The sequence below is a fragment of the Carcharhinus amblyrhynchos genome, chromosome 7 (genome assembly GCF_965287045.1).
Source record: "Carcharhinus amblyrhynchos chromosome 7, sCarAmb.v2.hapA, whole genome shotgun sequence".
NCBI lineage: Eukaryota > Metazoa > Chordata > Chondrichthyes > Carcharhiniformes > Carcharhinidae > Carcharhinus > Carcharhinus amblyrhynchos.
The window spans coordinates 6,514,308-6,539,528 of NC_137330.1; the positions used below are offsets into that span (position 1 = coordinate 6,514,308).

The following is a 25,221-nucleotide window of genomic DNA, read 5'->3' on the forward strand; positions in this document are numbered from 1 at the left end:
GCACCTGCCTTGCCCTAGGTGCAGGAGAGGTCATCTTCCTCCCTGGCCATCTGTAGGACTCTCTCCTTGAAGTGAGAGAGGACTTTAAAACTTGGGTATCCCTCTGCCCATCTGGGAACTCTGTCTTGTGAGCCAGATTGTTCTGAATAAAAACAAACTGAGAAAACACGCCCTATGTTGTGGTGGAATATTAAGGATGCCTGGCATGTATGGTTGGTGAGTAGGAGCAGGGAAGTAATGAGGTGATGAGCTGCAGGGAAGTTGAGTGAGTGCTGGTTCCCCCCGAACTGGCAGTGAATGAGCTCCTTGTGGATGTATGATGGTTTTGTGAGTGTTTTGAGTGAAGAGTGATGAGAGACGTGACTTACCCCAGCAGAATGGAGGAAATCATTACCAGCGGATGTGGGTCTCTAGCTTGAGGGTCTGCTCTTTGCCTGTGAGTGGCATGGTGGCACAGTAGTTAGCATTACTACTTCACAGCTCCACAAACCCACGTTCAATTCCAGCCTTGGATGACTGTCTGTGTGAAGTTTGCAAGTTCTCCCCGTGCCTGCATGGATTTCCTCTGGGTGCTCTGGTTTCCTCCCAGTTAGGAGTTTGGCCATGCTAAATTGTTCCTTAGTGTCCCAAGATATGTAGGTTACATAGATTAGTCATGGGAAATGTGTGGGATTATGGGGATAGGGTGGGGGAGACGGCCAGGTAAATTACTTTGTCAGAGAGTCAGTGCAGACTTGATGGGCTGAATGGCTTCTTCTGCTCTATCAGGATTCTATGATTCCATTCCATGCAGCAGTCCGCCAAGGGATGTCTCCACTATTCCTGGGGCTGTCCTCTTAGCAGCCTTGCTTTACCTAGCACCATGAACGAGTGGCTGGGGAAACTCAAATGTAGCAGTCTGCTGATTGAACAGCTCAGTTGATGGCAAGAAAATCAGAAACTGCCTGCCATGTAGAATCACTACAGTGCAGATGAGGCTATTTGGCCCATTGAGTCTGCCCCCAACCCTCCAAAATAACTCCCGACCTAAGTCCAGTGAACCATCCTAATCCCGTAACCACACACATTGATCATGGCTAATTCACCTAACCTGCACATCTTTGACTGTGGGAGGAAACTGGACCACCTAGAGGAAACCCGTGCAGACACAGGGAGAACGTGCAAACTCCACTTCCAAGACAGTCACCTAAGGCCCAAAATTGAACCCGAGTCCCTGGCACTGTGAAGCAGCTGTGCTAACCACTGTGCTTTCATGCCGCCCTAATGCAGGTCTTACTATACTTTGTCATTTTTAAACTTGTGAGACCAGGAGTTATACGCCAATATGTCACTATTTGTTCAAGCTATTCAACTTTATACATACAATTGTTGTTTGCAGTGCTCTGCATATCGCATAGGGATAGGTGTAAAGAAGCAGGGCTGGTTGCATAAATGACCAAGTTACATGTGTCTGACAAAGCTGTAACATATGTTTTAAATGGACTTTATAAATAGACGCTTTGTGTACCTATGATAGGAAACTGTGATGATGGTTCTCAAATCTAGGTGCCCAAAGGATATGAGGGGAGAGCTGGGGGAAGGAGGGAACAAGATGCAAGAAACAGAAGCACAGGGCCCATGATTTCTCTCCTTAGTACTGGTAGCTTGTACATGGCTGTCACTGTGCTTCGGTGGTGGAGGCAATGGATGGAATGACAATCAAACTGGCTGCTTTGTTCTGCTTTAACGTTATTGGAGCTGCACTCATCGAAGCAGGGTAAAGTATTCATCACACTCATGAGCTATGCTTTGTCGATGGTGGACAAGATGTTTGGATTCAGGTGAGCTGCTCGCCACAGGATTCCCAGCCTCTGACTTGTTCTTGTTACCAAAGTATTCATATGACAGGTCAGTTCAGTTTTTGGCCAATGGTAACCCACAGAATGTTGCTAGTGGGGCGGTATGGTGGCACAGGGGCTAGCATTGCTGCCTCACAGCTTCAGGGGCCTAGGTTCAATTCCCAGCTTTGGTCAGTCTGTGTAGAGTCTGCATATTCTCCCTCTGTCTGCGTGGATTTCCTCTGGGAGCTGCGGTTTCCACCACAGTCCAAAAGACATACTGGTTAAGTGCACTGGCTATGCTAAGTTTTCCCTCAGTGTACCCGAAAAGACGCTGGAGTGTGGTGACTAGGGAATTTTCACAGTAATTTTTTGCAGTGTTAACGTAAGCCTACTTGTGACTCTAATAAATAAACTTTGTGGGGGTTTAAATAATGGTAATGCAACTGAATGCCATAAGGAGATGGTTGGATATTCTCTTGTTGAAGATGGCAATTACTTGGCATGTGTGTGGCATGAATGTTACTTACCACTTATCAACCCAAGCCTAAATCTTCTCTAGGTTTGGACTAAGGCTGTAATGAAGTCAGGAGCTGAGTGGCCCTGCTGGAAGCCAAACTGAGCATCATAGAGTCATAGTCAGAGAGGTTTAAAGCATGGAAACAGGCCCTTTGGCCCAACTTATCCATGCCACCCAGACTTTACCATTAAGCTAGTCCCATTGCCTGTATTGGCCCATACCCTTCTATACCTATGTAACTCTCAAAACTCTTTTTAAAAGACAAAATTGTATCTGCCTCTACTACTACCTCTGGTAGCTCGTTTCAGACACTCACCCTGATCCTTTTGTATCTCACCCTTCTCATCTTAAACCTATGCCCTGTAGTTTTAGACTCCCCTACCTTTGGGAAAAGATGATAACTATCTACTTTATCTATCTATGCCCCTCATTATTTTGTAGACCTCTATATAAGATCATCCCTAAAGCTCCTTCACTCCATGGAAAAAAGTCCCAATCTATCCAGCCTCTCCTTATAACTCGTCATCAAATTCCAGTAGAATCCTAGTAAATCTTTTTTGCACTCTTTCTAGTTTAATAATATTCTTTCTATAATAGTGACCAGAACTGTACACAATATTTCCAAGTGTGGCCGTACCAACATCTTGTACAACTTCAACAAGACATCCCAACTCCTGTATTCAGTGTGCTGACCAATGAAACTAAGCATGCCGAATGCCTTCTTCACCACCCTGTCCACCTGTGACTCCACTTTCAAGGAGCTATGAACCTGTAACACAAGTTCTAGAACTCTCCCCAATGCCCTATCATTAACTGAATTACTCCTGCCCTGGTTCAATCTACCAAAATGCATCACCTCACATTTCTCTAAATAAAACTCTACCTGCCATTCATCAGCCCACTGGCCCAATTGATCACGATCCAGTTGCAATCCTAGATAATCTTCCTCACTATGCCACCAATCCTGATGTCACCTGAAAACTTACTAACCATGCCTCTTAAATTCTCATCTGTGGAAAATTTACAAAATATGTCTGGGAGGAGGGGGCAGTGGTGGGGAGACAAATGGCTTCACTCTTCCTAATATCGACCTTGCAAAAATTACAACTTAGTCGCTTGTTAAGTAAGCAATATTCCAAAAGAGAGACGTTTTGGAGAACTTGAACTGTCTCTACTGGAAATCTGAAATAAAAACAGAAGATGTTGGGAATAGTCAGCAGGTCAGGCAGCTATGGAGAGAGACACAGAGTTAATGTGTCGGGTCAAATCTGAACTCGCTAGAATCGGTTGCAGCAAAATTTCCCAGCATTTTATGTTTTTATTACATATACAGCTTGATATAACAGATCATGCTTTTAAAGGCAGCATATAGCAGAGGGAGGGGAATGAATGTCTTTCTCTGGTTGGAGGAGCCTACTGCTCAGGCTACAGTTGAATAGATAAAAAATAAAGGTGGAAGGCATCTAAGTCAGACAATGGAGGTGAGGGACTGTTCCCAAGAATTCAGAGCATTTGAAAAGCAGAACACTCTCAAGTAGGGGGCTAAAACAGCACATCTCTTTACAGTGCGACTTTGTCACATGTATTATAAACAACGTATTGTGCAGACAAAGTTTACTCATGGGTCAAGAAAAATGTTCTGAATTATAATACAATGAACTATGCTTAGAAAGCCAAGCACAAATCACAAAGTTAGCTCGATAACTTCAGTGATGTCATCATAAAGTGTATCCAGGAAGTTTGTTGATGATTAGTTCAGAAACGTGTCTGCACTCATTGACAATTCCCATGGCATCCAATTCACTCGCATCTTCTTTTGGAATATCTGCACTGTTAATTTCAAGTCCACTGCAGGAAAGATCAGACACACTGGATGGTATGTAGGAACTCATTTGAGACATTCCCAGAGATTGACTCCCCTCTAAAGACTTGCATCCAGTTGTTGTGTTTGAAAGTTGGGGAATCTCTGTGCTGACTGGTTTAACGTCTAACCTAGAAACCTGCAGGGACGTTGACTCAAGATGTTTGTTTTCGTCTTTATTTGTTGGGATCAGTTTGTTTTGGAACTGCTTTCTCTCTGTTGAGCTGGTTGTGTCATCGGATAGATTTGAGGCTGCAACCTTCTGATGGTGACTTTTTACAATGTACGTTCCTCTTAAGGACCGAATGGGAGATCGCTCGGATGGTGTTGGTAGCATAACTGAATCGTCCTCCCTGTCACTTTGAACTGCTCTCTGACCGTCACTGAAATGTTTGGAAAGGCTAGATTCTGAAGCATTGTTAGAATATATACATGTACATATCAGCCTAGTGGATGCTGCCTCCACACTACGATCCAAATTATCTGTAAACCTGCTTGTAGGTTCAGAACTGGTAAAACCATCTGAGAAACCTGTTGCTTCAGGACTTGTGAAGTCCTCAGAATACTTGGGGTCAGGACTACTGTTACAGGTATTAGAAGACATCTGTGCATCACTGTCTTCTAGTATTGTTGCATCAATTGAAAAGCCAAGATTCTTTCCTGAAGACTGCAAAACACCCACGACTTCATTATTTGTCTCATTGACATTATGGTCATAATCCTGATTGAAAATTTTGGGTAAACTGATCTTTACATCTTTTCCAACAAGTATTTTGTCATTTGTTTCCTTCTTTGTCTTCTGTGAATCAGACACCTGTACACAATGATTTAATGGTTCCAAAGTTTGAACATACATCTGGCCTTTACTCGTGGCACTTTCCAGTTCAGACTTTACTCCAAAGTTATTTGTGTCTCTAACTTTTCCATTTCTTAACACCTTTGAATAATGAGGGGAATTTTTAATTAATGTGTCAATGTTTTCTTCAAAACCACCACTTTGGAATGAAAAAGCTCCAGGAAGATGCTGATCATCTTCGAGAAGTGTTGAAGAACCTCTCTCCTCTTTGCCTTTGTAGCATGGTTCAGTAGTCTTTTTCTCTACTAGTTGTATTTTTCTCAACAACTCTCTTTGTTCATGCAATCTCAACATATCTGGGTTTGTCTGTTGTAGCCTTAACCGCAAAGTATGAGTTAATCCATACATTAGCTTTTTTGGATGTTTTGAATCTTTCTTTGTATTGGTTTGTTTAGTAGTACCTTCTTTATCAAAAAGTTTAAGGGATATTGGATGCTTTAATGTCCCTTTTTGTTTTTTTAAATTGGAACTGGTGGGTCCAGGATGCTTTGATGTTGCTGAGCTAGTGGGTTTATGAATTTTGGGTGAGTCATTTTCCCATCCATTGTAAAGCCAAGCAAGCTGAGGATGAACGGCAAGAGGAACCTTCTGAGGAATCTGGTCATGTAGCAAAGACAGCTCGATCAGAAGCGCATTGAGTAAAGGTAACTGCCTGATATTACCTAGATCAAACTGAGGGGATCTTTTTTGTACTTGTGGCTTTAACTTGGATGTCGTTTCTGACCGACTGGGAGGCGGACTGGAATAACTTAAATTCTGGTTCACTGCGAACGATTCGGCTTCATCTGGGTCTAGTTCCTCGAGTGGGCCAGACTCTGTCTCGGGTTCCACTATTCTGTATATTTCTGTCAATTTTTCTTCGGGTCCACATGTTGACTGGCTATAGTACATTGGGGGCGGACAAAACACGTTATCTACCCCCATTTCCATGCTTCCTTCAGTTTCTATTCTCCACTGACTCATTTGGCGTTCCACGTGTGTTCCTTTTGCCGGTTTGTTTGGCGTACGTTTTTTCTCCTTCGACATCGAGATGACAACAGGGACTTCACTCTCGCCTATTTGAATATGCTCGATGAGAACTCGGTCACTGGGCACCAGATCGGGACTTTTTCCAGAGTGAGATGGCGTTTTCGCAGTAACATGATGCGTCGCTTTCTCGCTCTCTTTCTCGACCTCCTCGAGCACATGTGGCCCATTAGGCAAAACTGGCATTTCCACAGATTTAAGTGCAAATTCCTTCGTGTGTTCCATTCCAACTTTCAGGACTTGGTTCTCTGGAATGTGTGGCAGTAAACCCGCCCCCAAACTCAGAAGTCTGTATCCCACCGAAATGTGGCCGATCTTTCCGCCCATGAGATTATACAGAGAATGCAGACCCTTGCTCCCATGCACGGAAGGTATTGCAGTACTGTGCTTCTCGACATCCCGTCTGATTTTCTCTACCCCATCTGCCAGCGAAATCAGGCAACTGCCCAGTAACTTGGGCACCCGGGGGAAGACGTCCAGCAACATGGTGTACAGCGGGGTGTTACTTAAATGGCTGTGTAAGGAAGCTAGTCCGATCTTGAACAGGCAGGATTTCCCTTTGCCGAACGGGATGTCAGAGCCGTTCAGTGGCAGTTCGGGGACGGCGTTATCTTTACCGGTCTCCCAACTCCGACGTATACATTCTGCTCGCTCCGGTTCAGTTTGGTGGACCAGCAAAGTCGGAAAGTCCAGTAGCCGGAAACCTATTGCCAGCAAGGGGTTTGGTCCAGGGCAAGTCCAAGGCCTAGGCTCAAGCTGCACGTAATCCACCAGTAACTCCAGGGCAAAAAGCGTCTCTGTCGTAGTGGCGTTGGCTGCACTCATACTTAGCCGTCATAAAGACTAAATAAGAGGATGCTCAGCCTACCCTCCTTGTCTTTCCCCCGCTCTCTGAAAATGCAGCAGCCAAATCAATCTATGCAAAAGCTTCAGTGCCTCCGAAACCTTGGTAACGCCGCCTCAAACTGACGCGGTGTTTGGGGTTTCTGGGAGTTGTAGTCTGTTTCTAGGCCTCCTGACTTTTCTAGGCGGAGGGATCCCTGAACTACAACTCCCATCGTGCCTCTGGGCTTCTCCCAATGGGATTAACGGCAAGCGGAGGGTGGGCAGCGCGAGGAGCTCCAGTGACTGACCAATGGGAAGCCGATTTGTGTCCCCGGGGCAGGCGGAGGGCGGGGTGATGGCGCGCGGCCAATGGGACGAGCGTCAGGCCGGCGGGCAAGGGGCGGGGCATTGGGCGTCAGGTTGGGTTGAGGTGCGGGAGAATGTGAAAACTTTACCAGTCTACTGGCCGCGGGAGATGGTGGGAAGATCAGCGACACATAGCTGAGCTGAGTGGAGCGACAGCGGAATCAGGATCGGCTGGCTATTTCCTACGACTCCGACTATATGAAAGATCTCCTGCTTGCATGTCTGGCTCCTGTCCCTGGCGCGGCACCTCCAGGTAAAGGAGGGGGTTTCTGAGGGAAATGTTATGCCTCAGCTTGTTGATAAATCAGTATCTTTAAAGAGGAGAGTTACTGTTGGATCCCAGTTTTTGCTCGGCCGGCTTGGTATGTTGAAGTGTGGGCACGATCTGCTGCTCTTAATGAGGAGGGAGTTCGCGCCGGCAGCCTCCTCCTTCGCCTGGGGTTAACGTTTTTATCCAATTCTTTCCGCCATTCCCAGAGAATATTCCGCGCCCCAATTCCGAAATATCCCCCAGACAGAACACCCAGCCCCAAAATATGTCACTCTCCTCCACCTCACCTCCCCAATGCAGGACATCTCTTCTCCGTCCCCTCCCTCTCCTCTCCGAAGGCTGTTGTATTCTTGATGTAATCTGGATGAAGAGACGGGGAAGGAATAACGGGACCTTTTCCCAGAGTGGTCTGGTTTTGGGGACAGGTGCTGCTATTAGTATCGCCAGAAGACTAGGCGGTCCAATTTATTGATACGTGTGCAACAAAAGGGTTTGTTCCAGAGTCTTTACCCCCCCCCCCTCCCCCCACCGCCCCCTGCGTAGCTGCTCTTCACTCCAATCCGAAAGCCTGCTAAATCCGCCGGTCTCTGAGATTAAAAAAATCAAGTATTTCATTGACCGAAACTTGAAGTACAGACGTGTGTTTTAAACAGTGTAACTGGTGCCTTGCTGAGATTCGAATTGCGCATAGCCTTGTTTTTTTTTGAAAGTTGAGGGCATCGGTTAATATATTTTTTGAGAAATTGGTTTGATTGCTGTATTTTTCCCTGCCACCTAGCTTTGTCCGCTAGATGGCTTTGAATTATATAGCAGGGTCGCTTTTTTGAGTTGAATCTACACCAGGATACTTCCCACATGAATATTATTTTCTTTAGTGATCGGCAGTGTTTTCTGTTTCTACATCTTTTAGAGCACTCCGTCAAGTACAACTAAAACACAGCGCGGTATGATTAATCTTTCGAGTTGACTACGGGCTGCAGGCGTTAATGTAAACATGTTATTCTCGTCATAAAAAAACGGACATTGCGGCGGATTTCCTTTTGTTAATCAATGCTCCCTTTAACTATAGATTCTGTGGAAGTATTAATATCGTACATCATTTTTTTGAAGATTTGTTTTTATGAGGACCCGTTAGGTAACTTATTGCATTATCTGCAACCAAAACGTCCCTCCTAAGCTTGTAGTAATTTGCACTGTCGCTGACCATGAACAATGTAATCGATCAATACGCTGTTTATTTAACTAATTGTGTTACAGTGTATTTTTAATAAACATTTTCAGTTCAGCTCAGCTGTGTTCTGAGTAACCGCATAACGTATGCCTGATAATTACGATTTCTGCTGGAAATCCGGAACAGATCCAGTGGCAACATTTGTCGTAGTAACCTTGCAGAGATTTTTTTTCCTCCCAAAGAAGGATACAGGGTTAACGGCCTGGTTCCTTAATATGACTGCGTATTAGGACAAAGTGCAGTAAATTGGATGTGGTATATACGACGTTTGTATATTGAAAGCAATACTTGAGTATGTTTTAAGCATTTAACACATTTTTCAATTTTTGGCATGTGACAAGGATGTAAAAAGCGGATCCAATGCTTTAGGGTAAAACCATTACATACTGTTCTGAGTAGTTAACATTTTATTGCTCAGAATATTAAAAGATTAAAAATATTATGAAAGGTAAACGTTTGCTTACTTTGGACAAGTGCATTATATAACAGGTTATTGGTCAGACTATACAGTGTGGCCAAACCCAAAGTTTTTGGCACAATTTATCCACGTTAATGTTTAATTTCATGTATACAGTAATGGTAAACTGCCAATTCAGGGAAAAGTAGAATTACTAGAATACAGATAAGATTTTTGATTGAAAGTCGTCTAGCTGTAACAAATCTCTCAGGGCACTCAAATATTGAAATGAAATTGTTTTTCAGAAAACTGATTCTATTTGCAGTGACTTTTTCAACAATCACTGTGACCTTTTCTTTTAATATAGTTTCTGAAGTAAAGAAGGCTCTACCTTACGATGCTACAGGCAAGAGCTGTTGAAAAATTGGTTAGTGTTGAGGGGAAAGAGGTTATCCTTCTTGTTCTACTGGCCTTAAGTAAACTCTATCTTCAGACTTAGAAGTTGTCAGGGCAACGGTTGATTATTTCCAGTCTTCAGTGAATGGAATGAGTTGAATATAATGCTTTGAAATGGTGTTGCTAATGATGGCAGCTGTGTAATGGGCAGAGTAAATGCATCTTATGCTATGACATGAATTCTTTAATCTCGCAGTATTAGGTTTTTTAGTTATTTTAAAAATTAAGTATTAATGATCATGATCTCTTTCTAAGGATGGCTAAAATTGTGACAACTAATCAACTAGATGTGTAGTGTGATGCAGAAGAAAGTTACTTTAAGTCTGGATTGTGAGTTTGCTTTATATCCCCCTGGATAATAATAGTTGTCGACCTTAACTGGTGAAGAAAAAGTGATCCAATAGACATTGTGATGACATACTATACATCAGAATGAGCTGCAATTTCCAGTGGCAAGGCTGTACTGAATGGGCTTTGGTCGTTCTTTTGGTTGTTCAATCCGAATAGTTGTAATACTACTTCAAAGCAGTAGTGAATACGATCTGCCTTGTTAAGTGATAGTGAAGCTTTTCAGTGTGCCAAAGTTAAATCAATGATTTTTCACCTAGCAATTCAAAGAATGCTTTGTGGAGTACAAGGCTATCCATTTTTGGATGGGTGGTTGTTATAGAATGGTTTCAGTGCAGAAGGAAACTGTCCAGTCTGTTGTGCTGGTCCTCTGGTAAGCAACTTGCCTCGTCCCACTCTAACTTTATCCTGTAGCCATGCAAATCTTTTTGCTTCAGGTACTGACTTCTCAAAGCCTGTCCACCATCTACAAGACTGAAGTCAGGAGTATAATGGAATGCTCTCCGGTTGCCTGGTTAAGTGCAGGTTCAACAGTACTTAAGAGGCTCAACAAGATCTGGGACAAAGCAGCTCCTTTGGTCAGTCCTCCATCTACCATCTTAAACATTCACTCCCTCCTCCATTGATTCAAAGTGGCAGTAGGATGTAGCATCTCCAAGATGCATTGCTGCAACTCCTCAAGCCTCCTTCAATATTATCTTCCAAACCTGTGACCTCTAACACATTGAAGGACAAGGGCAGAAGATGTATGGAAGCACATCCACCTGCAAGTTCCCCTTGATCCTGTTTGTTATCCTGATTTGGAATTACATCACTGAGCCTGGATCAAAATTGCAGTGGTTCAAGATGGTGGCTCACCACTACTGACTGGAATAAGGAATAAAAATTGGGCTTGCGAGTCGTGCTCACATCCTATGAATTTTTTTAAAGTAATTATCCAAATCTTTTTGAAGGCTTCAATTCAATCTGGCTCCATCACACTGTCAGATAGACCATTGTAGATGTTAACCTTTTTCTCACCACTGGTGCTTTTTTTGGCCAGTCACCTTAAATCTTCGATGAAAGAGTCAAGAGCCAGTGGACAATGAGAACAGTATCTGTCTATCTACTGTGTCCAGCCCTCCCATGATTTTTGAAAATCCCCTACATTAATTTCCTGATCTTCAAGGAGCACAGCTGCAGCTTCTCTAATCTATCCACAGAAGTTTCTTATCCATAGAACATTGTTCATGAACCTTTCTGCATTTGCTCTAATTCCTCTACATCCATGCTAAAATGTAGTGTCCAGAATTGCATCCAATACCTCAGTTGAGACAGAACCTGGTTTTTATACAAGTTCTTCATGGCTTCCTATTCTGTTTGTAAGGCTTGGGATACTGTATTATATTAACTGCTTTCTTAACCTGCCTGCCAAGTCCTTCAGCGATCTGTGCAGATATATGCCGAGGTCTCACTGTTCCTGCACCCCTTTTTGAGTTGCAGCTGGTATTTTATATTGCCTCTCCTTGTTCTTTATATTTCATCTGCCATATGCCCAGCCTTGAAATCTATCCAATCCACAGTTTTGTGTCACTGCTAATTTTCAAATTGTGCTCTTTATGCCTTAGTCCAGGCATTTGGCATAAATCAAGTAAAATAATTGCCCTAACACCAGCCCCTGAGGAACTCCACTATATACTGTCCTCCGGTCTTATAAACAACTGCCTATCATTACACTCTATTTTCTGTTGCTTAGCCAACTTCATACCCATGCTGACACACCCTTTTATTTCATGAACTTAACTTTTGCTGACAGACTGGTTATGTGGTACTTTATCAAATGCCTTTTGGAAATCCATGTGTACCCTACTAATTGTATGACTTTGACTAACTGTCTATACCTCATCAAAAATCTAAAGCAAGTAAGTTAACCAAAGCTTAAAATTCCTACTGTGCAGTGAGAGGCCATTTAGCCCATCGAGCCTGCACCAACAACAATCCTGCCCAAGTTCTATCCCCGTAACCACGCATATTTACCCTACTATTCTGCTGACACTAAGGATCAATGTAGCATGGCCATTCCACCTAACCTGCACATTTTTGGACTGTAGTTGGAAACTGGAGCACATGGAGGAAACCCTTGCAGACATGGGACAAATGTATAGAGTTTGCAGTTATCCAAGGCTAACCGCTATGCCACCTCACTTGCTTTAAACAGATCTTTGAAGGCTTTCTTCAATAAATCCACATGCTAATTAAAACTATGCAAGGTGGTGTTAAAAATGAATAAAGTTTTACTGTTTAGTCTATTAAAAGTGGAAGTCTACAGGCAATATTTTTCTGTAATTAAGCATTTCCCTTAAAGGCTTAATTGCAAAAGTGAAAGGATGACCTAATGATAAAGGAAGAATTCAACTTACTGTTTGTTTAAACATTCTGATAGCATATGTAAACTGCATTGATGGCTCTTGCACCTCATTTTCTTCAACACTGTCTTTACAGTATCTACTGTCTGGACAATTTGTATCCTTTTTTTAATATAAAGTATAGCCAGTGACTGAATACAATTAATTATTAGTGCTCCAAAGTATACCTGTGTGTGTATTCTGACATTTTTGTGCAAATTGAACTAAAAGAATTGCAAAAAGTCAGTGTTAGAACAGCATACGGTACAGTGACATTCTAACATAAAATTTCACACAGCTTCAAAATAGCTTCAGAAAACATGTAAGGTGAAGCTGCTTTGATTCATTCTTTTCTCACCATCTAATAAGACTTCAGGTTTCTTGCATTTTCTTCATCCATAACGGAAGTGTGCAAATATTACAAAGTATCACAGATTGTTTGTTATTTTCAGCAACTGTAGCTGATCTTGACATTTAAATAACTGAGCCAAACCCACAAAAATAATGTAGTGTCTTCTTGAAAAGAATAAAAATCATTTTGATCCAAATAGATTGTAATTCTTTCCACACATTTTTCTGTCACATCAAAATTCTTGCTTAGTACATTGATAACACATTTTAGAGCTGGAAATTCAGGTTGCTTTGTTTACATAGCAGGCTAAAGTGAATGGTAGCCAGCTTGAAATACTGAAGTACATCTGCACCCTTGGTAAGACATGAATGCTGGGCCTTGTGAAGCATTGGGGAAAAATGTAGCATTACTGTTTCGAATATTATACTCATCCTTTCATTTATTTCATTCCAATCTGCTCTCAATAGATTTAAAATAAAAATTCGGTGTATTATCACCAACTTGATCTCTGGCCACAGGGATAAGAAGCTGAAGGTTCATATTGCTGTCTGTGACACCAGTTGTTAAAGGACTGTGGAAAATCATTTAAAGGCGACTGCATGTGAGATCATCCCTATTTGGGGTTCAGTGCAGATGTGAAGTGCTGATTGAGCTAATTTTATGCTGATGAGTTAAACATTAAAAAGGAACTAAGCTTTTCCCAAGTGAGAACTGGCAGCTTCAGTAATACCTTTGCTGTTAAGTGTCTGATGTGTTATGGGGGAGGGGAGCACTAGAGGGTCTATAGATGCTCAAGATGTAGCAATCTGAGAAGCATTTTGTATATCTGTGTTTCTGCTGGAGTAGCATTTGGCATTTCAGTTAGTTTGCCGAATAAGAGCCTTTTACAAATAGAAATTTGTCATGAGAGATCGTAATAAGGTAGTCTGCTGCATTATACTTGCACATGTGGATTCACGTAAGTATTTGTCCCCTTCCTGAGGTGGCACGGACTTTAGCCTTTTTAAACTGGTAATTGGTTGGGAGTTGGAGGGATAAATGTTTGGTAGCTTTGTTGCTTGAGGGTATTTAATTTATGGATGCCAGAGACTGCATGGTGCACCAAATTCAGCTAATGCTGGAAACAAAGTCAGTGCTTGAAGCAAAAATTCAACCACTGATACCACTTGCAGTTGTGCAGTCAAAAAAATGTTGAAAACAGCAAAATGCAGTGACCTCTACGGCAGTGGTTTTGTGATTTATTTCTGACTTGGAGTATTGCAATTTTGTTGATCATGACCAGTAGAATAATTTTTTTTATATAAAATACTCTGTTCTAGAAAATGAAACTTGCATTTAGCTATCTGTCTAAAATTTAATTGAGCATCATCAAATGCTCCAACTTGTACAAGTTTTGTAAATGATGATGCATTCACTACCATGTGTAAGTTCCCTTTATCCCATACCTCTAATTCTTTCAGTGATGGATTTTGAATTGCCATTATTACTAAAAGCTGAAAGATGATTTTTTAGGATTCAAAATTGCTGCTATCATTTTATCAATAGCCTTAAGATTTGTTTAAATGGCTGAATGTAAAATTTTACTAAGCACGCATCTTCAGTGCCCCGGAATGTTTACTAAATTAAAGGTACTCTGTAAATGCAAGTTATGAAAATTTTTACCAGGTATATAGGAAGAGTCTAAGCGCAAATAGGAATTTTGTGAACTACTTCAAATTGTGTAAGCTTGAAATTGGGTTTGATTTTGATTGTAGCTACACAGTACCCTTTTTCCCCCTCGGATCCTTTTTGCCAAATAATGTAAACATAAGAAGCACAATCAAATGTAATTAATATATTGTAGATTAAAATGGGAGTATACCAACGGGGAAACTTTGTCATTTTAGTCTGGCATGATTATTACCTCAAAGTTCCCGTTATTGGTGTAAATTGTAATGCAGAAAACCTCAGTTACGTATGAAGAGAGGTTGGGACTGTTTTCTTTGGAGAAGAGAAGGTTGAGGGGAGGCTTTGATAAAGGTATTCAAAATCATGAGATGTCTGGGAAGAAACTATTCTCATTGCTGGAAGAATTGAGAGCCAGAGGGAACAAAGTAACTTAAGAAATGAAGGAAGCATTAGTAACATGAAAAGCGTTATCATGCAGCAAGTGTTTAAGGGGTATTGCCTGAGTGGAGGTAGGATCAATTGAAGCTTTCAGAAAAGAATTGGATCATTATTTGAAAAAAGAAAAAAATGTTTGCAGGGTACTAGATGGTTGTGGTCGAGGGTTTGGAAGGTACCGTCTAAGAAACTTTGAGTTCCTGCAGTACATTTTGTAGGTGATAGACACAGCTGCTACTGTGTGTCAGTGTTTGAGGGAGTGAACATTTGTGGGCAGCTCTGTCTTAGACAGTGAACAAAGAACAACACAGCACGGGAAACAGGCCCTTTGGCCCAACGAGCCCGCGCTGCCATCTTAACAATGTGTCTTTCCTCCTCCACCCTTGACCCGTGTCTATGCTTATGGTACCCCCATTGGAAATCAGATTAAGGGGAGAATAATTTAGGGACAATTTGTTACACCAATCAGCCTAAGAGCACGTCTTTGGGGTGTGGGAGGAAACCCACGCAACCACAGGGAGAATGTGCAAACTCCAGCAGGCTCTGGCCCAAATCCGTGTATCTGCACAGCAAACAGTGATAGTCACTGAGCTGTTGTGGTGTCCATCTGCTGGTTCAGTTTTAAGCATACACAAACGACGCAAAGTACTGGGCTACTCTCAACTTCCAAGAGCAGCCCGTGCACGACCCACCGTGTGCATTCCCCTCGTTAGACAACAAGGTGGACCGATGCACCTGCGGAGTAAAAGAGAAAAACATCAACACATGTAACAGTTAATTTCCAGGAATGTCCTGAGGCTCTGATCCTTATTTAAAACAGTCTCCTATAACCCTCCATCCCTATTTCGCTCGTGTCTATCTAAGTAAACTGTAAACAAGTCCAGTGTGCCTGCCTCCACCACCTTACTAGTGCATTCCATACCCCCACGACCCTCTGAGTGAAAAACCTCCCTCTAGCATCCAAATTATACCTCTCCCCCCTCACCGTAAGCCTGTTGCCCGTCGTGATATTTGGCTCCAATCTAGGAAAAAGCCTGCCACTGTTTACTCTATCTATACCCTTCATTATCTTATACACTTGTCAAACTTATTGAGTGTTGTTAGGATCATCTCCATGATCCCCCTGAAAGCAAAGTTTATAAAGATAAACAATGCCTAGGTTTCAAAAGTTTCAATTGCCTGTTGCTGCCAATATATTCGCAAAGTACTAATAAAGTATTGCTGAGCTTGAGCTATTTCTATTACAAAGGCTCACTGTTGATTTTACTTCCGAAATAGTTATTTATTTTAGTTACATAATCCAGATAAGTATTATGCAGTCAACCTTAGTTGCTTGATATGTTAATATCTGTTGCCTAGGCAACAACAGAAGCTACCAGTTCTCTCTTGGCCCTGACTAGATCCACCAGAAGTTGCTGATCAAAGCATTTGTCTTGTGGCACATTATACTATGTTAACAGTCTAACCTAGCAGCAGAAACATAATTACTCGTAAATTCAAAACGTTTAGAAACTTTATTTTTGGATTTAACTATTTATTTGCCTATGCTTTGAATTATCATTCAATTCCATATATTTCTTACCTATAAATAATGACATTTGTGCTTACAGTTCTTAAAAGACTGCTGACTGGAGAACCATACAGCATGTCAGTATTCTTCTCTTAACTAATCTGTTAAATAAAACTCGGTCTTTCATTGGGCCGTAACATTTTTTGGATTTGATTTCCCAACATGTTAAAGCATGGATTTTATAAGTCTTTCTGAGATGATGCTCTGCTGAAAAAAAAATGTTATTTTTGCTTCAGAAATAGAATTTTAACATGTCTATGTTTATTTGTTCATGCTGAGAATTCTGAAGGCATCTTTTTACTTAGATTTATTTTCAAAGGTCTTTGCTTCACAATTGGATTGTAAAACATACAGGTCCACTGTGCCAGAAAACTAATATTTGGATGTTATATAATGTAACATTCCTGACTGTATGCAATATTGCATAGGAGATATGTCAGTGTAATGCATTAGAAACAGTCATACTACTATGTGATATTGTGAATTAATCTACAAAGAAAGGTAATATCTTAGTGTAACACAGCACAACTGCAGGGCACTATTGGGCATCAGGATGTTGGCTGAAGAATGTTTGAAAAAATTGTGTGCACATTATGTATAATGCCCTATATAGTTCTCTTAGGAAGTAGGTAACTGAAGGCATGGCCACCAGTGGAGCAATTAAAACTGGAATACACAAGAGACCTTAAATCAGAACATAGTGTAATTATATCAAGACATTTGAGTACAGGATAAAAATAGTTTCACTGTAACAATCTGGTATTCTGCATCATGTTACTTTTTTTTATCATAGCTCCCTTTACTAAGGTAATCGCGATCCACAATGATCAGATAAGCAAACTTTCTTAACTCTTTTCCAGTGACTTTTTTGGTGTGCAAAGTTTCTGTATTCAGGTTTCTTATAGAGTTGCAGAAAACGATAGCAGAACAAATGCACCATTTTCCTTGTATCAGCCAGGCTCAGTTGGTGATGCATTCGCTTCTGAGTCAAAAGTTATAGATTCAAGTTCCACTCAATACTTGAGCACAAAAAGCAATATACAATCCAGAGCAGTACTGAGGGAATGGTATAGTGTCAGAGGTGCTATCTTTTGGATAAGATGTCATGGCTGTATAATAATCGTGGAGCTACTTTGAAGAAAAGAAATCACCCCAGTGTCCTGCCAACATTTGTCCTTCATTCAGTATCACAAAAGCAATCAGTCGCATTGCTGTTTATGGAAGCTAGCTTTGCACAGTACAACGGTGAATATACTTCAGAAGAACTTTGTTGACCGTAAGGTATTTTTGTGATGCTCAATGGTCCTGGAAGATATCGTGGTTTACGTTTTACTACAAGCATTGGTTATGCCATAGATTGTTGGGTTCCCGTTCAGGTGGCATAAGGTGGGTCCTAATAATAACTATTGTTTGTAATTTTTACAGCACAGGAGCAGACCATTTGGCCCAACTTGTCCATACGGGTGTAATTTTCTCTGCCCTGTGCAAATTTTGAGCAAGTATTTTGTGGTGCAATATGTGTGGCTTATTTGTTGGGGAAAAGCTTTATCCGGTTTCATACCGGTCCACTTTCCTGAAAAGAGTAATTTATGCAGGAGCCTAGTTATAATTGCATCTTGCAAAACTATTGACTAACTTGGTGTACTACATGTCATGGAGTACTGGACTTGGGAAAACCAAAGGCAATACAATTTACTGTCTTCTATTTTATAATAGGTTTTTGACACCATATAATGATACATAACGTATCGAGAAACCTAGCCAACATTTATCCTTCAAACATTTCCAAAAATAGTTTGTTTGAACATTCGGTTTACTGCTATTTGCAGGACCTTGTTAAGCACAAATTGCAACTGTGTTTGCGTATAGCCTGTCCTTCATTGCTGCAGTATTTCATCCCAATAGGTGTGTCTTTTCAAAGCCTCACAATCCTCTGTGTAATAAAATAAATTTCTATTCACCATATTTGTCACTTTCCCAAGCGACTCTACGACTTGTCAAGCAATATCTTCCTTTGAATTCAGTGCTGGCTGCTTCTAATTATTGTCTCGTCATAGAGCTATTTAGTAACTTCATCTTTAATTAAAATCCTTCCCTAACACAGATGGTAAACTAACTGGCCTGCAATTATCTGCCTTAGCTGTGCCTACTTTTTCAAAAGGGAGCATTACATTGGGCACACTCTAATCCTCTGGCACAAATCCACTCTGCGTTGATCCCTGAAATATAATTTCTAGAGTGTGTGCTATATATTCTCCCAGTTCCCTCTGGATCCTTGGATGAATTCCATCACTTTGCATTTCTTTACCTTAATTAACTTCTCTAACACTTACAATTTTATTATATCTCTCATCTTGCTTTTAATTAATTTAGAATTTACCTCTTCCACAATGTATTTTTCTGTGTCAAGCTGAGACAACGGGATGAATTTTTACTGAGGTGGTAGATAGCTCAGGTTGGGAAATTTCCTTACTTGGCATACTTGGGGAGCGGAGAGGGGTTTGCTGCAGGATGGAATTAGACCTGCCATCCTGGATGTGGTTTGGAAAAGGCCAGAGATGCTGCTGAGTACCAAAACAGGCTGTTCTCTATAATTTCAGTTGTTTTGTGATATATTAAGCCCTCCAGTCTTTGCCCCTTACGCAGCTCACCCTACCCACTCCCTATGCCCCATCCATGCCAATTCTTGGTGTTCTCCCTCCTCCACTCCACACCCCCCCCCCCCCCGATCCTCTTTTATCATCCTTATAGACAGTAGTAAACTTTCTCAGAAGTCTGACGTAATAAATTAAATTTGAGGCGGAATCTTTTATTTAATGGAATATATCCAAAAAATCCCATTGTTGATCTACATGTGTTCTAATGCCATTGCATTTATATTAACTTTACCCCTTTTCTAGTTAGACAGTTACAATTTATTTTATCATGGCATTGCTCCCAAGGTGCTCATCCACATTTAACTAATTTCTTCTTTAAGCTTTTTCCCATGTTACATGGAGCTGCCATAATGCTGGTCATTGATCCATCACCATTCATATTGATCATAATTTTTGAATTTGGTGAGTGATTTTTTTTTTGTAGCTGGATGCCCTTCCTACCACTAACCCTTCCCCTTTTTCCAGGCTAGGGATTGACGCACACTGGCTTGCCTACAGCAGTGGCTGGGTTTTCACCCACATTTAATTGTAAAATACACATTCTCCAGACAGCTTATTGTCTATGTTAAAAATGCTGCAACATATAACATGCTGTTACAGCTGATTTTATAATGTTCCTTTCCCTGCAACTGTTTCTTTGCTGTCTCGTGCTTTATGTATGTTCTCTCTTCTGTTTGTGCCAATTCTTTTCTCACTTTACTGTATTCCATCTGACTCTTTTTGTACTGTTTCTAAGTTTCTCTTTCTGTATGTATCCCAATGCATTGGTTTGTTTTCTTCTTGAAACATAGTAATGAGTACATGCTGGGTCATAGAAGTAGATATGAATTGGGTGGAGACAGACTGCATGGGATATCTGAGGTTGGAGAGGCATCTGGGACTGGGAAGCAGGGTGGGGCTTGATTTGTAGAATGAAGTAGATGGAAACGCAGGAACTGAATAAAATGTTATCTCTATGGTTATGGCTGAGTTTGGGATGTTAGCTCCTGGAAGAGGGGGAGGTAAAACTGGAGATTTTTGCAGTTAACTTTTGTCATTTAAAGTAGCTATGGTTTAAAGTGGAGCCTAAAGGTCCACACTGGTGGATCAGAGGCAAACAGAATTGGTGAATGTCAATTTGCTGACCCAGGCTTCTTTTGATGCAGGGTTGAGAATGTTGTTTGAAGCAGTTTTTGTTACAAATGTAATTTTTGGTTTGGTGATTGTGGTGATACATGGAGTGGATGCAAGAAAAATGCCAAAAAATAAACCTAATTGCTTAGGAATATTAACGACTAAGATGTGAAAACTATTGATACTCTATTTGCTTGGCTGCTTCAAAAGGAATGGTTTTACATCAAAGTGGTTTCATGAGATAATTATCGCATTTCTGGCTAGTAGTCTGTAGGTATCTTGAGGTTGGTCTTTTGTGCCTGATTCTGGGAGTCTGTCATCCGTGAATCATCTGGTGTTCCATGCTATTAAATCCTGTTTGAACAGACTGCCAGTCTGTTTTTTAAATATTACAAGTCTGCTCGTTATAAGGAAACCGCAATATCAGTACAAATGTTGGGAGCTCTGTCGTAATTTAAATTGATAGACCAATATATCAGTCTTTTAGTTCTTGTAAGTTCTTGCAATGCCTGTGGCTGAGAAGCTTGCATGTTCTACATGCAACATCTTGTTATAAAGGTACATATTAAGACTGCAGACTTTGTGCCATGGGATATCAGTATTACATTTAGTGTGATACTTTGCAAGATATGATGCTGGAGCAGGATTTGGGGGAATTGGATAGATAAATTGCATAAATTAGGAGTGAACGGAAGATAAGTGATTTGAATGTGTGGGCAGAAGAAAAGATGGGAAAGTGACAAAACTGAGCTTTATTTTAGTCTTTTTGGTTTAATTGCTCCACAATGCAGTCAGTACACATGCAGTTTTTTAAAAAAAATTTAAAACAATTTCAGTTCAAGGATGAAGCAAGATCAAATCTATTGTGTGATTAATTAAGTTCTACACCATGGACAGTTTTTTTAAAAAAGAATGAAATGGCCTGATATTCAAAATTCAGAAAGCTTCAATAACCTACTCCTGGACATTAAAGGGATGTTCTATTTAATATGAATTATCTAATGGAAAAGCTCAAAGGAACTGATCAATTTGAAACTCCTGAAGGAGAAAGATTAATTTGAACTTTCAAGTAATAGTTTAGGTGAGTGTTATAGAATAATACAGCACAGAAAAAGGACATTCTTGGACCTGTGCCATCCATTTAGAAGAGCAACCCTGCTAATTTCATTCCCCTGTTCTTTCTTCATGTTCCCGCATTTTCCACCTTAATTAGTTCCCTTAGTGGCATAAAATTCTTGGGAAAAAAGCTCATTATTTTAGAATATTTGCAGAAGGACTCAAAGTTGAGCTTCTACTATTGTCTATTTAGGGAGAAGGATGAAAGGATCACTATTGTCAAGTATAAATAAATTATGTGCTTGTTCATTTTTAAATTTGCTGGCTATTTTAAACTCAAAATGAGGTGTGATGTGATACTCTGCTGCTTTCAAATATGGGAGTGGTGCTTTATAAAAATGTAAAATAAGTAGAGTAGCTAAAAGACATTATTAGGTGCCAAGACTCCACCTTGCCTAAATCTCAAGATAAGGATGGGTACTCTGTAAGGCTTGGAGAGCGAACAGAGATATAAAGTGCGAAAAAATCTGGGGTAATTAGGTGAGGAAAGATCAAAACAGGAATGAAAGTGAAGGTTTGGTAGTAATTGAAAACAGTAGGCCCTAGGACTGCGTGGGATGAAGAATGAAAGTAAGTGGTGTGGAAAAAAAAACAGAAGAGTCTTTGAAAGCTGGAACATCAGTTATGTACACAAACTAGTATGGAAGGACATTCCTAAACTATGTATGTGCAAGTTCAGAAACATTGATTGTCCCAGATTTTGTACAAATGTTAATAGGATAGGCCTGGAAAAATGCAGGGTCTCAGAACTGGGCAAAATTTAGATCAAGAGAGAAACTACAAAAGGTTGTGAATGTAGCTCAATCCATCACGCAAATCAGCTTTCCACCCTTTAACTCTGTCTACACTTCTCTCCGCCTTGGCAAAGCAGCCAGCATAATTAAGGACCCAATTCACCCTGGACATTCTCTCTTTCACCTTCCTTCGGGAAAAAGATACAAAAGTCTGTGGTTGTGTACCAACTGACTTCTGAACAGCTTCTTCCTTGTTCCATCAGACTTTTGAATGGACCTACCTTACACTAAGTTGATCTTTCTCCACATCTTAGCAATGACTGCATTCTGCACTCTCTCATTTCCTTCACTATGAATGGTATGCTTAGTCTGTATAACGCGCAAGAAGCAATACTTTTCACTGTGCACTAAAACATGTGACAATGATAAATCAAATCGGGGTCTGTGCTAGGATCCCAACGGTTCACATTATATCTTGATTGTTTGGATGAGGCAACTAAATGTATTATCTCCAAATTTGCATACAGTACAGAGTTGGGTAAGTGATGAGGTGCATACAAAGATGCTTCAGTGTGATTTGAACAGGCTGAGTGAGTGGCTATGTATGTGGTGGAGCTTCATAAATCTGAAAACTAGATGATCCTTTCTTCAGAAGTCAAACTTCTTATACTTGGTTTTTTTAAAGATCTGTTTCTCTTTGAGTTCAGAACAAAAGAATGTTTTAATGCTTTAACAATTTTATATTTTATGTAACAGCTAAAAATGCTATTTAAAAGAGATTTAAATCACCTTCTCAAGGGCAACTAGGGATCGGCAATAAATGCTGGCCAGTCAGCAATGCTGATGTCCCGTGATTGTCACATGTTTTAGTATACAGTGAAAAGTATTGTTTCTTGTGCATTATACAGACAAAGCATACCATTCATAGAGAAGGAAATGAGAGAGTGCAGAATGCAGTCATAGCTAGGGTGTAGAGAAAGATCAACTTAATGCAAGGTAGGTCCGTTCAAAAGCCTGATGGAACAGGGAAGAAGCTGTTCTTGAATCTCCATGAGTAAATCAGACTTCTGTTCAGCAAAATGTTCAGCATTCAGTCTCAATGTGCGTTTAAATTTTTAAAAATTCATTACATTTATTGTTGATCCCTAGCTTGCACCATTTCAGAGGGCCTTAAAAGCTAACCACATACTTGCATGTGACTCCAGTCTTATAATGAGACCAAGTAGGAGCGTGTGGGGATGAGATGGGTCTGAAGGTTTCTCAGATAGATCTTGACAAGTTGTATTGGGATGAGAAATATTCTTCAGGGATGGGGCATGGTGGAGGCAGGGGGGTGCGGGACTGTGGGCAGGGAGTTTCTGAGAGCTTCTTGGGTTCAGAGACTAACCAGAAATTATCCCATGATAGGGAAAGTGATGGAAATGGTATTGAAAGGAATGATAGCTAGAATGCATCATTTGCACCCGGATTTGAAACCATTGTTTCAAGAAAGCACTTCCAAAAGTGGATGTTTTGTGGGGAATCTGAGCAATCATCTCTCCTCTGCGTAGAAAAGCTTTTTTGAAGAGCAATATCCTGGGAGGATTCCTCCTTCCCTGAAAAAGGAATTAGCACATAGCTATTTTTTGGAGACTGGATCTGGACGAAAATGTGGGACAGTAGCAGTCGTATCCACGATTAAGAAATACACCACTGTTGCCTCCATTATTCCCTTGGTAATGGCCTAAAATGCCATGGCAGTGATTGCATGTAGAATTTGCTGGTCTGTTTAAAGGTTACATGTTCTTAGTCACAACTGATACACACTCAACATGTCCAGAAGTTATCATGAGATCTATTATGTCGGAACAAATTATTGGAAAATTTGACTAGTTTTTTGCAAGAGTTTACCGCACAAACATTTTGAGGATTATTAACTCAAGTAATTGGTATTCAGCATATAAAATCTGCACCTTTCCCATCAACCAATGAATTAGCATCCTTTGAACAATCTTTAAAAGCTTCAGAAGATTAATATTGTTATCATGTCACATGAATAACCTTTTAGCATCTTATAGAAAAACTACTTATGTGACTACCCAATGTTCAGTTGCATTACTACTTTAAAGAGAAAGTTGAGAGTTGTATTTAATTTGCTGTTACCTCCAGAAACTTCAGAGATATTAGAGTGTCAACAACAATCTCAAGTTGGTAGACGTAAACTGAGGGCAAAATGATTCTCATTTTAAGAAGGAATCCCAGTACCAACTATAGTTTTGGCAAAAACAGGCCCAATTTTTTATACAGCTCAAACTGAGGATGATTTCATTTGGCAACACCATGCTGACCACTTGTTATCTCAGTGATTTCAATGAATACTTAATTGAATCTAAGTTGCCTGATGATTATATCTATGCCATGTGAAAATGATATGGAATTAGTTCCGAGAATTGTCTACTGAAGTTCAAAATCGTACTTCTAGATCAAGGAAAGCCAGTTTCCAGAATGTGTATACAACCAAAGAAGAGGTGATGTTCGCCTGATCAACTTTCTTACTAACTGTGTTAAATGATTAATGGTGCATCGTACTAGGTCTGAATGTAATTGATCCTATGTAGAACACCTAGTAATTTGTTGTCATGACCATAGAAGTAAAGGGGAAGGGATGTTACATTATTAAAAAGGTTGCATAGTTGCTTTTAGGGCCTGACCACATGATTTGATGGTGATGTCATTGGGGTGTTGCAGGCTGTTTTACTTTGTTTGTACTCTCTGCAGAGAATTTCTCCAAGCATAAATCTGTTATTTTGAATCCATGTGTCCAAATCATGTTTTTTACTTTGTTAGAACCCACAACCCCTAATATAATTAGGACATTACAAGTGGAGAAAGAATATACCCAATTAAATAAAAACTGTGCTGAAGAATAAATCTGCCAGCAGAGGAAGACTGAGTAAGTGGCCTTATCTGGAGAGAAAAAAAGTGGTAAAATTTGGTTAATCAGCATAGAAGATAGGAGGAGGCCATTTGGCCCTTCAAGTCTGCCCTGCCATTCATCATGATCGTGGCCGATCGTCCGACTCAGTAGCCTAATCCTGCTTGCTCCCTATAACCTTTGATCCCATTCGCCCCAAGTACTATATCCAGCCGTCTCTTGAATACATTCAATGTTTTGGCGTCAACTACTCCCTGTAGTAATGAATTCCACAGGCTCACCACTCCGTCCTAAATGGGATTAC

The 25,221-nt window shown here is 40.6% G+C and overlaps 2 protein-coding genes across 2 annotated transcripts in view; one reads left to right on the plus strand and one right to left on the minus strand.

The window, feature by feature from the left end:
* Nucleotides 1–1,172: 1,172 nt before the first annotated feature.
* map10 (microtubule associated protein 10) lies at nt 1,173–7,055 on the minus strand. The gene has a single exon (XM_080191865.1). It carries the CDS (start codon nt 6,903–6,905, stop codon nt 4,056–4,058), a length of 2,850 nt encoding a protein of 949 aa, XP_080047991.1. The 5' UTR covers nt 6,906–7,055; the 3' UTR covers nt 1,173–4,055.
* Nucleotides 7,056–7,310: 255 nt separating this feature from the next.
* The window catches only part of LOC145345345 (signal-induced proliferation-associated 1-like protein 2), a 505,672-nt gene continuing 487,761 nt past the window's right edge, over nt 7,311–25,221 (plus strand). Inside the window, exon 1 of the mRNA XM_080193160.1 lies at nt 7,311–7,524. The gene's annotated coding sequence lies outside the window, so the exon portion shown is untranslated. The remainder of the gene's footprint in view (nt 7,525–25,221) is intronic.

Bases quoted from the DNA above. Each gene is read 5' to 3' on its own strand.
- map10 (XM_080191865.1), bottom strand. From the start codon at position 6,905: ATGAGTGCAGCCAACGCCACTACGACAGAGACGCTTTTTGCCCTGGAG.